At 36.1% G+C, this 11,226-nt stretch overlaps 1 protein-coding gene across 1 annotated transcript in view; it reads right to left on the bottom strand.

The window, feature by feature from the left end:
• Positions 1–7,397, bottom strand: part of LOC107561874 (serine/threonine-protein kinase N1-like) — a 22,757-nt gene extending 15,360 nt beyond the window's left edge. Inside the window, exons 1-5 of the mRNA XM_016246394.1 lie at positions 7,270–7,397; positions 5,446–5,746; positions 4,995–5,143; positions 2,790–2,910; positions 641–786 (exon numbers count right to left, since the gene is read on the bottom strand). Of these exons, the coding sequence (XP_016101880.1) occupies positions 641–786; positions 2,790–2,910; positions 4,995–5,143; positions 5,446–5,746; positions 7,270–7,356 (804 nt within the window). The 5' untranslated portion in view covers positions 7,357–7,397. The remainder of the gene's footprint in view (positions 1–640; positions 787–2,789; positions 2,911–4,994; positions 5,144–5,445; positions 5,747–7,269) is intronic.
• Positions 7,398–11,226: the final 3,829 nt, after the last annotated feature.

Here is an 11,226-nt window from a genome sequence, read left to right as displayed (position 1 = left end):
ATTTTTTCAGGATTCTTTGATGAATAGAACATTCAGAAGAACAGTATTTATTTGAAACAGAATTTACTGTCACTTTTGATCAATTTAATTCATCCTTGCTGGATAAAAGTATTTCTAAGTTCTTAAAAAATATATAATATAATATAATAATATTGTATAATGGGGTCTGTAAGATTTTTAATGCTTTTAAAGTATTTATTAATATTTAATTATATAGAATTTATTAAGCATTTATTTGATATGAAAAAAAGAGAAAAACACCAATATTGTGGAAAAATTTTATATATTTTATAATATAATTTATTAATGTGATGTGTCACAGTGTCACATGATCCTTCAGAAATCATTTTAATATGCTGATTTGCTCAAGAAATATGGCTTAATATTATCAATAGTAAAATTTGTTTAAAATTTTGTGGAAACTGTGATACATTTTTCAGGATTCTTTTATGAATAGAACATTCAGAATTTATTTGAAACTGAAATGTTTTCTAACAATGTAAGTCTTTACTGTCACTTTTGATCAACTGAATGCATCCTTGCTCGATAAAAGTATTAATTTATAAAAAAAAATAATAAAAAAATAAAAACGTATTGACCCCAAACGATACGAGTATAATAAACGATATTAGTATAATACCTCTGACATGGCCTTTTTGTCCTGTACTTTACTGGCTCCAAGAAGTCTAAGGACATTTTTTGCTCCCTCAGCGACGGCGTGCTCTACACGGTAATGGTGTCTGAGCTCCTCAATCCGTAGCTCCATACCACATGGGTCAGGCTTTCCTGAAGAGACACACACACACAAACAGACATATCAGGCTATCAATATCACTCCCACAGTGAATTACACAAGCTATTAGCCTGCATGGGTCAGAGCCATTTCAAACCTCATAATTAAACAGCAAGGAAGAATATCATCTCAAGATGAATCCACAAAATACAAATGGCAAACTGTACCACCTTTTGAAAAGAAAAGAAAATGTATATACAGTGGGTACGGAAAGTATTCAGACCCCCTTAAATTTTTCACTTTTTGTTATATTGCAGCCATTTGCTAAAATCATTTAAGTTAATTTTTTTTCCTCATTAATGTACACACAGCACCCCATATTGACAGAAAAACACAGAATTGTTGACATTTATGCAGATTTATTAAAAAAGAAAAACTGAAATATCACATGGTCCTAAGTATTCAGACCCTTTGCTCAGTATTTAGTAGAAGCACCCTTTTGATCGAATACAGCCATGAGTCTTTTTGGGAAAGAGGCAACAAGTTTTTCACACCTGGATTTAGGGATCCTCTGCCATTCCTCAAGTACAAAAACGGCAAGCTGTTTAAAATGTTTTAGATAAAGACAAGCATCTCACACTGCAGGACATTGCTGTCATTGCTTGAAATGTCAACTACCCATTAACCATAATGAAATTGAACTGAATGTGAACCCCATACAGACATCAAGTCTAAGATACAATAAATGGTACATGAGGTCATGTGCATCTATCAGACTTTAAAGAGGATGAGGGATGATTTCGGATCAGGACAGTGCGTTTCCATATAGTAATTACTACACTTATGCAAACTGGGAGAGATGATTGTAGATCAGTCTAACATGCTGCCAACTACAGACTTTTAGAAATAAGAGGATTATAAACTGAAAGATGAAGATGCTGTGGTGTAATATTATTCTGTCATACCATCAAAAGCATTGACATGCTTTTCCGGGTTTTATATAAACATTTATTTTCATCTGTTTGGTTCTGTCTGAAATACAAGCAGTTCAAAGTATTCCAGTCAATAAACGAAAAAAGATCCTGAGTGCAGGGAATATTGTGAGTGTTTAAAAATCTTCTCTCAATGTCCTAACATAATTGAGACTGCAGGCGGTTTACTATTTCCAGATTTTCATATATTTTTAATCTAGCTGAGACTAAAAGAGCGTGTGCTTGTGTGTGAGCTAGTGCCTGTGTTAGGACTGTCCCAGTAAAATAATTTATTGATACAGCACGATTTTCTCCCCATGAGCTGCTTCAAATGAAGACTTGGGGGGGCAAAAAAACATGACAAAAGACAGAGTTGGAGGGAAAATATCACTTGAATAAGTGGACCTACAAAGAGGGATAATGAGAGAGAAAAAACATGAGAAGTATTGAAGGATCGACTGCAGAGGTTTTTGTGTCCTAATAAGGCATGAAGCCGAATGCAGTGACATAATTTCAGAAACACACTCTCGGGGAGTGCGTGTGTGTACATGTACACATTGAAGGTGTGTGTGTGTGTTTTATACAGGAGTATTAAAGAATGTGTGTTAACTAAAGCTGCCTGTAACAGTTTTGCTTCATATGATATGATACGGTCTCTGGTCTATCTGAATTATGATATAATAAGCTATAATTACTGTGAAAGCATGTAAAGCTTAGGTGTGTTTGTGCTCTGTTTATTATCATAATGCAAGAGAATTTAAAATTTGACATCAGTCATCAGTTACCTGACCCTGTGTTTGAGTCAGTGTGTTTGATTAATTCCAAGCCAAACGGGGTCATAACACACACATTTATTGATCTGTATGACCTGCGCTCAATGCTTATGTGTGTGTGTGTGTGTGTGTGTGTGTGCGGATGCTGTTCTCCAGACTGCATAAACTGCACACTCCACACCCTGAAAACACACACCACTCGTCTTCTGGGATTCAGGTGGTTATTGATCTGTTTAGTTCTTTGCTCATCTATGAAATCAGACTCTAAATGCAACAATGCAGTAGCACACACACACACACACTCAGCCATACCCTGTATATCATCGTTGTGTTCGTAGGCCTGCACTGCTTTCCGGATCTGCATGCGAATGATGTCAATCTTTGTCTTGCTGTCCTGTAGCATCTGCTGAGCTGTCTGCAACATCTTCTTATCCTAAAAACACACACAAACACACACCATTGTAGTTAGTCAACAGTGCCTAAACCTCTCTTGACAGACTTGCTCCATTCCAAAATCTAGCGAGCTGCCTTGCTGCCTACATAAACTGCATTGGAGTATACAATACCCTAATACTCAAAAACAGCACCCACAAATATTAGATAAAATACTTCATTTGTAATCACATTGAACTACTTTTATTTTCACTTTGAGTATCGAATTAAATTTTTTTTAAATAACGACTTTCTTGCCTTATCTACCATCTTCCCAGAACACCAAAGTGCATTCTGGGATTGCCTTCACCATGAATATGCGATGCTGCCTTTGATTTTGGAAGCAGTATAATTGAGTTGACTGCATTTACAGTGAGCACACGAATGATGCCTCTGCAGGTACACTACTGTTCAAAAGTATGGGGTCAGTAAGATTTGTTTTTAAAGAAATTAATACTTTCATTCAGCAAGGACGCATTAAACTGGCAGTAAAGACTTGCATTGTTATAAACAAATCCTATGTCTAATAAATGCTTTTCTTTTGAACTTCATATTTATCAAAGCCTCCTGAATAAAAATTAAGGATGCACCAATAGCGATACCCGATACTGAGCTCCTGTACTCGTACTCGTACTTGTTAAAATGCCCCGATACCAAACGCCGATACCACACAGCATGCGATAAGTGCCGTATTCAGACAAAGAAACACCGACAACAGACAGCAAAATGGTTATTAAAGATTAAGGATGTCTTCGAAGTATATGTATGCAATGAATATAATGTTAAAATTCAGTATTAACGCCTGTATAGCTGACGTGTGTGAGCTGATAAGCAATGCATGCAGAGTGGGTTGAGCGCGCGGCAGCGCAGATGCGCTTGTCGAGTTAATATCCCTTTCTCACAGACATCACTGGAAAGTTTGTAGTTCGGTCGGATATGTCAAAAACAAGTAAGTAAAACAATGCACAAATTACTTAACGGTAGGGAGGGAGAGAGAGAGAGAGAGAGCGCGCACTTCTGTTGTGTGATCGTTGATGTTAGCTCACTTAGCACATGCATCATTTAGATTAAAACTAGACCGTAAAAATAAGACCATTTATAGGGGCATTCACTATAAAAATCATTTATTTTCCACCTTAGGCATACACGACTTTCTGGCAACAGTGAATCTAGCAGCCTGGGTGAAATGCGCTAGGCTGTACTACTTGTCCCTCTCATTCTGACTCAGTACAAATACGTGCATGCGTTGCACGTGTTTTGCTTGCTTGAGTGTTTCTGCATTATATGAGTGGCTTTGGAATATAAATCATTTCAGATGAAAAAAAAATGCGACTTCTACTTCTGAAAATATCACGGTTAGGAGATTTATAACGAGTGGTTCCCTGCATTATTACAGCACAGCGCGTGATTACAGTACTAAACCGCTGCAATGGAGCAGCTCTAATGCTATTAAATTAAAGATGATATTTTTGGTTGATTGTAATCCATTACATACCTTTCAAAGTTATCTAACATTATCAAGCTGAATTTGTTCTGACACAGTTTAACTCAGAGTTCATATGGCAAAAATATCATATTATGATTTTTTACAGGCATGATCATGATCCACAATATTTTATTACCATCTTCTAAACTATAGCGAATACACTGTGATAATGTGAGAAAAGTTGAAGGTGTCTGAATAAATTTTGGTTTGACTGTATCTATTTGTTAAATGAAGTTAACCAACTAACATTATACATACTCTTTTTGTTTCTGTACCCAATATTTAAAATAATTACAAATGCAATAAAAATATCGGTATCGGTACTTGGTATAGGCAAGCACAAAAAAATAAAAGTATTGGTATCGGGCGAGTACTGGAAAAAGTGGTATCGGTGCATCCCTAATAAAAATATTAAGCTTTCCACAAAAAAATTAAGCAGCACAACTGTTTTCAACATTGATAATAATAAGAAACACAATACTATTATTTTTACTGTATTTTTCATCAAATAAATGGAACCTTGAACATAAAAGACTTCTTTTAGTCCAACCCCCGATCACAAGTTTTGGAGCACAGCCTGTGTGTGTGCATGTGTATACCTTAGCGGAGCCGTTGGCATAGATGGGGATCATATTTTCGGCCCCCTGTTTGACTTTGAGTTCGATGTTTAACTGCCTTTCCAGGGCAGCGATTCTCTCCTTGTGCACCGAAGACCTGCTCTCTGCTCCCGGAGACTGAGGAGCATCATCTAGGCAAAAGAAGTAAAAAAGCCAAGGTATTTAAGAACGGGAAAATCAGGGTTTTTTATATGAAAACATGAATTAATAATATTTCAGGTATCTATTATTTATGTCTTTAAACATATGTGTTTTTGTTGGATTTAAATATTTATGAGTATTCGAATTACAGTGGGGAAAAAAAGTATTTAGTCAGCCACCAATTGTGCAAGTTCTCCCACTTAACATCCACTCGAAATCAAAACATGAGTTATTTTTCTTTCATGATATCACTGTCATCATCACTCATACACAGCAGTCAGTATCCACTCACCACGTGAATCATCCGTCCCTTTGACGACGATATGAGCGTCCAGCTCTTGTAGCTCAGCGTGGAGCGAGTCCAGACGTCGATTGGAGCTCCTCAACTGACTCTCCACCTGCTGAGCATTACGTTTATCGGTAGTGGCTCTGCGGAGATTCTCTGCTCCCTCTTTGATCTTCAGTTCCTTCCGGATTTCCCTACGGATTCGCTCTCGCTGTTCATCCAGCCGTTGCTGAACACTTGAGTCAGAGAAATCGGAGCTGTGGTCCAAGCCTAGCTGCTCTAGTACTGACAACCCACCGGGATCACTCTGTAAAACAGAAAGATTAAGTTTTAAGGTGAAGCACTCTCAGTCTCAAAGTCAAATTCAGCTTCAGATATCCTGAGATCTTAGTAATTCACTAAATGCACTCCATTGAGATCACTTCATTATCATCTTAGGTCTGACATAGCCAGACTTTTGAATGCTGGCATAAAGTCTCATCCACACTGTGGCTTATCTGGCCAAGATATGCCCACAGGAAAAGACCAAGTGAAGTTTTAGATGCTGTTGGGTAAATCTGAAATCTATGAGATCTGAAAAATAAACAACCAAAACAAAGGTGCAGCAATTTCAGCTACATAACTTGGAAACAAATTTGTGTTCTAGGATATACTGTTTACCTATTAGCCTATTTCTTTAAACACCTTTATTTCAGGGTGGATTGATATAACCCTTGACTATAAAACTTGACTCCTGGAAATTGTGTAGAGGTCAGATTGGAAAAACTTTTGCAATATACACCAGCCATATTCGCTGTAACATAACATGAAAAATTGTGAGAATATCCCGAAATATCTCTCAGAAACTGTGGAGAATACAAATCGGATCTATGGCCCAAAACACAAGTACCCACAAACAAACTAAAAAGTGTCTATCATCACTCCACTTGGAAGTTACTCACATTAGATTTACACAGCTCTGAAACCAACTAACTACAAATTAACGGTGGATTCCAGACATTTGGGGTCATTTTCCCTATTGTTTTCCATCCTGCTAGTCATGACTTTCACGTTGGGATACTATTCACTGCTCCAAAGATAACCCTGCCTGCCAGAAACAAATTGCCCAAAAATGTTTGCAAGATATCAGCTGTTATTGGTTTAACAAATGAAAACCTGCAACATTTGAAATCAGTCGGTTTAGAAACTTTATTTTACTCCAGAAGCTTTTGAGAGAGAGAAAAAAACGTTTTTTAAAGTAAATGTGCTTCAATTTGCCGAATTTAGAGTGATAATATAAACTCTCAGACAAAAGGGCTTTAAAAAAAAAAAAAACATTGATTACACATGAATGCAAACAGTCTGAAGAAGTTCACTTTGACAGGGATGAGAGATATTAAAAAAAGCAAATACATCAGATGCAGCAGGACCAGAATGGACATTTTACTAAGAATTGACAGTTAAAATCCTATGTAAAAATACACAACCGCTTGCCAAATCTTCAAAAGAACACTGGAGATTTAGTTACACACTAAAACCACTTCATAAAACCTCAAGCAAATGTTTTACAGGTTACACGCATTTGCACACTAGTTACACCCACTAAACAATCAAGAACAGTCAGCCAACTCATTTTTCCACAATTACGCAATTTTTAATATTGCTTTACTATTTACCAGTCATAATTTGTGAAACTGAACACTACGGTGACAATAATCTCCTACTGATTTGCTGTAGCAACTCTGTCCCGTACTCAACCTAAGGGAAACACATCCAATTGGCAAAAAAGCCCCTTTTCATCTGTTGAAATTATTTTGAAAACCAACAGTCCTGTCAATCATAAAATGTCACCTGTATTTCCAGATATTCCCAGTGATCCCATTCACCAGACCAACACATTCTCCTCTCTCCGGCAATGAGACCAATATCCAGTAGCATAGAAACAGAGAGACAGAGGGAGATGGAGGAAAAGAGAGAGAAAGAGATGAGCGAAGGGAAAGCTGTGGTCAAGGGTCGCCCTCCCTGTGCAGGATATCCGGTTAAACCTCTGCACGCTCTCTTCCTGTTTTCTGCGAGGCTTGGCTTTACTAGATGACACCAGTATGGGGAATAAGGCTATTGTTTCCATGTACATGCATCTTTTCACTGTCAAGTAAAAACACCCATGTTTCAATAGCACTTACTGTATCTTACGATGTGCAAGTGGTGTTAATTTATCAGTTTATAAAAACTGTTGAAGTACTAATATGCCTTCCTTCAGTGTAACAGAAGACCTCTAAGAAACTAAGGCAGGAAGGACCTTCATAAACAATTCAGAGGAACATGGAGAAAAGCATTAGTACATGTGTGAGAGAGGGAGATAGCGATATACCAAGATAAACTGTAGCGGGGGTGGGCAGAATAAGCAAACGTACACGACTGTTCAAAAGTTTGTGGTCGGGAAGATTTTTTATGTTTTTGAAAGAAGTCTCTCATTCTCACCAAGACCGCATTTATTTGATCAAAAATACAGTAATACTGTGAATTATTATTACAATTTAAAATAACTGCTCTTTTTAAATGTATAGGCTATTAGTGAAATGTATTCCTGAGCTGAATTTTCAGCATCATTACTCCAGTTTTCAGTGTCACATGATCCTTCATAAATCATTCTAATGCGCTGATTTAGCTAGTGCTCAAAAAAACATTTCTTGATATTATCAGAGAACTTCTGAATGGTATGGGCCTATATCATTTAACATTACATATTGTGATTAGATATATGGGTGGGCAATCTGAGGGCATCTTGAAGACGTCCACAATCTACTTTACAAACAAATCATAGAAACTGTGACCTTTTACATACTATAAATGTGTCATATTATGTTAGTATGTAAATATATCCACACAGCTTTCAGTTGGCAGGAAGTTATTAACATGTTAGAGCAAAAAAGAAACATGGATGAATGGGAAAGTGAAGAGTGGGATATGTTGGACATTAAAAGGAGTTATTAAAAGTGCAATAAAGCCATGAAAGTGAATCGAATCTGGTAATGACTGACAGGTGGCTTTCTGTGCACGCGCTCCAAGATGGAGAGGAACATAGACACGTAAAGTATATTTTAGGCATAAATAATCAGATGCGCACAAAACATATCAAAATGTTCTCACCTGCTTGGTGTGTATTTACATAAACACAGTCGGTTTTGTTTTAAGTGAATGTAATCAGTTTGTAAACAGAAAATAGGACATGTGTCAGTATATTAGATCCATGTGTCAGCCTAATAAACCTCCTGCTGTCTGTATCATTTAATGTTAATCAAACAACAAAAGAAAAAGAGAAAATCACTCACTGCTCATAACTGAATAACTTTTGTAGCTTTAATTTAAAAAAATAATTGTTGCATTTTACATTTGATTACTTTATTTCAGTTTCTGCAGTATTTCTTACCTGAAAAATGCTACTGTTAAATAGACTTACCTGCAACATAAAGCACTGTTTATTTCATTTGTATCTTTGTTCTGTTGTATTTATTTGTTCTATTGCTTGTCATTTGTTTCTGTTGTTCTGACTTGTATTCAATAAGCTTAAAGGTGCTGTATGTAAGTATTTGACTCTACTAAAGCATAATACCATAATATGTTTGCAGATATTTAAGAAACATGCTATGTTAACATATTTGTTTATCTGAAAAACAATGATGTGCAAGTGGTGTTAATTTATCAGTTTATAAAAACTGTTGAAGTACTAATATGCCTTCCTTCAGTGTAACAGAAGACCTCTAAGAAACTAAGGCAGGAAGGACCTTCATAAACAATTCAGAGGAACATGGAGAAAAGCATTAGTACATGTGTGAGAGAGGGAGATAGCGATATACCAAGATAAACTGTAGCGGGGGTGGGCAGAATAAGCAAACGTACACGACTGTTCAAAAGTTTGTGGTCGGGAAGATTTTTTATGTTTTTGAAAGAAGTCTCTCATTCTCACCAAGACCGCATTTATTTGATCAAAAATACAGTAATACTGTGAATTATTATTACAATTTAAAATAACTGCTCTTTTTAAATGTATAGGCTATTAGTGAAATGTATTCCTGAGCTGAATTTTCAGCATCATTACTCCAGTTTTCAGTGTCACATGATCCTTCATAAATCATTCTAATGCGCTGATTTAGCTAGTGCTCAAAAAAACATTTCTTGATATTATCAGAGAACTTCTGAATGGTATGGGCCTATATCATTTAACATTACATATTGTGATTAGATATATGGGTGGGCAATCTGAGGGCATCTTGAAGACTTCCACAATCTACTTTACAAACAAATCATAGAAACTGTGACCTTTTACATACTATAAATGTGTCATATTATGTTAGTATGTAAATATATCCACACAGCTTTCAGTTGGCAGGAAGTTATTAACATGTTAGAGCAAAAAAGAAACATGGATGAATGGGAAAGTGAAGAGTGGGATATGTTGGACATTAAAAGGAGTTATTAAAAGTGCAATAAAGCCATGAAAGTGAATCGAATCTGGTAATGACTGACAGGTGGCTTTCTGTGCACGCGCTCCAAGATGGAGAGGAACATAGACACGTAAAGTATATTTTAGGCATAAATAATCAGATGCGCACAAAACATATCAAAATGTTCTCACCTGCTTGGTGTGTATTTACATAAACACAGTCGGTTTTGTTTTAAGTGAATGTAATCAGTTTGTAAACAGAAAATAGGACATGTGTCAGTATATTAGATCCATGTGTCAGCCTAATAAACCTCCTGCTGTCTGTATCATTTAATGTTAATCAAACAACAAAAGAAAAAGAGAAAATCACTCACTGCTCATAACTGAATAACTTTTGTAGCTTTAATTTAAAAAAATAATTGTTGCATTTTACATTTGATTACTTTATTTCAGTTTCTGCAGTATTTCTTACCTGAAAAATGCTACTGTTAAATAGACTTACCTGCAACATAAAGCACTGTTTATTTCATTTGTATCTTTGTTCTGTTGTATTTATTTGTTCTATTGCTTGTCATTTGTTTCTGTTGTTCTGACTTGTATTCAATAAGCTTAAAGGTGCTGTATGTAAGTATTTGACTCTACTAAAGCATAATACCATAATATGTTTGCAGATATTTAAGAAACATGCTATGTTAACATATTTGTTTATCTGAAAAACAATACTACAGTCAGTTATTCTCCTTTGAAAATGTGCGTTCCGGGCCGGAATGTCGGTCTCTGTTTTTCAACTGAGTTGCCAGTTGGCGGGAAACACAGCGAATTTCATTTCAGTTATGGAAGCTGGCAAACGAAAGGGGTCAGAGCGGGAAAAATAACTTTTTGCCCATCCTAAAAAGCATCGACATCCATCCAAAAAACGTTATGATCAACAACGGTATAATAAAAGCAGAATAAGTATTGGAGATGCGTTTAAGAGATGGTTGTTGGTGTCGTCAATCTGGCAACCTGCGTGTGCGTCAAGTCTGAGGAGGAGGGACTGGGTGAAAAAAACCCTCTCCAATATTTTGATTTTGGACTGCAATACCTTGTTCAACCACTCGGTGTCATTCCTACATAAAGCACCTTTAAGGACTTTTAACTTATATTACTTAGGCTTAGTTTCTATTGTTCAGTAACTTGCAAAATAGTAAAAGTAATAGTAAAAACCAACATGAAAATTAATCATGATAAGCTTGTGGATCATGATCATGCCTGTAAAAAATCATAATATGATATTTTTGCCATATGGGTCAGCCCATATGTCCACACAAAAAAAACACACTCAAAAAGGGTCTAAAGTGTAGTAGCTATATTGCTATAGTATA

Source organism: Sinocyclocheilus grahami, unplaced genomic scaffold (assembly GCF_001515645.1).
Source record: "Sinocyclocheilus grahami isolate Dianchi unplaced genomic scaffold, SAMN03320097.WGS_v1.1 scaffold795.1, whole genome shotgun sequence".
In the NCBI taxonomy this organism is placed as follows: domain Eukaryota; kingdom Metazoa; phylum Chordata; class Actinopteri; order Cypriniformes; family Cyprinidae; genus Sinocyclocheilus; species Sinocyclocheilus grahami.
The sequence above is the reverse complement of the archived record's forward strand: the minus strand, read 5'-3'. Positions and strand labels throughout refer to the sequence as shown.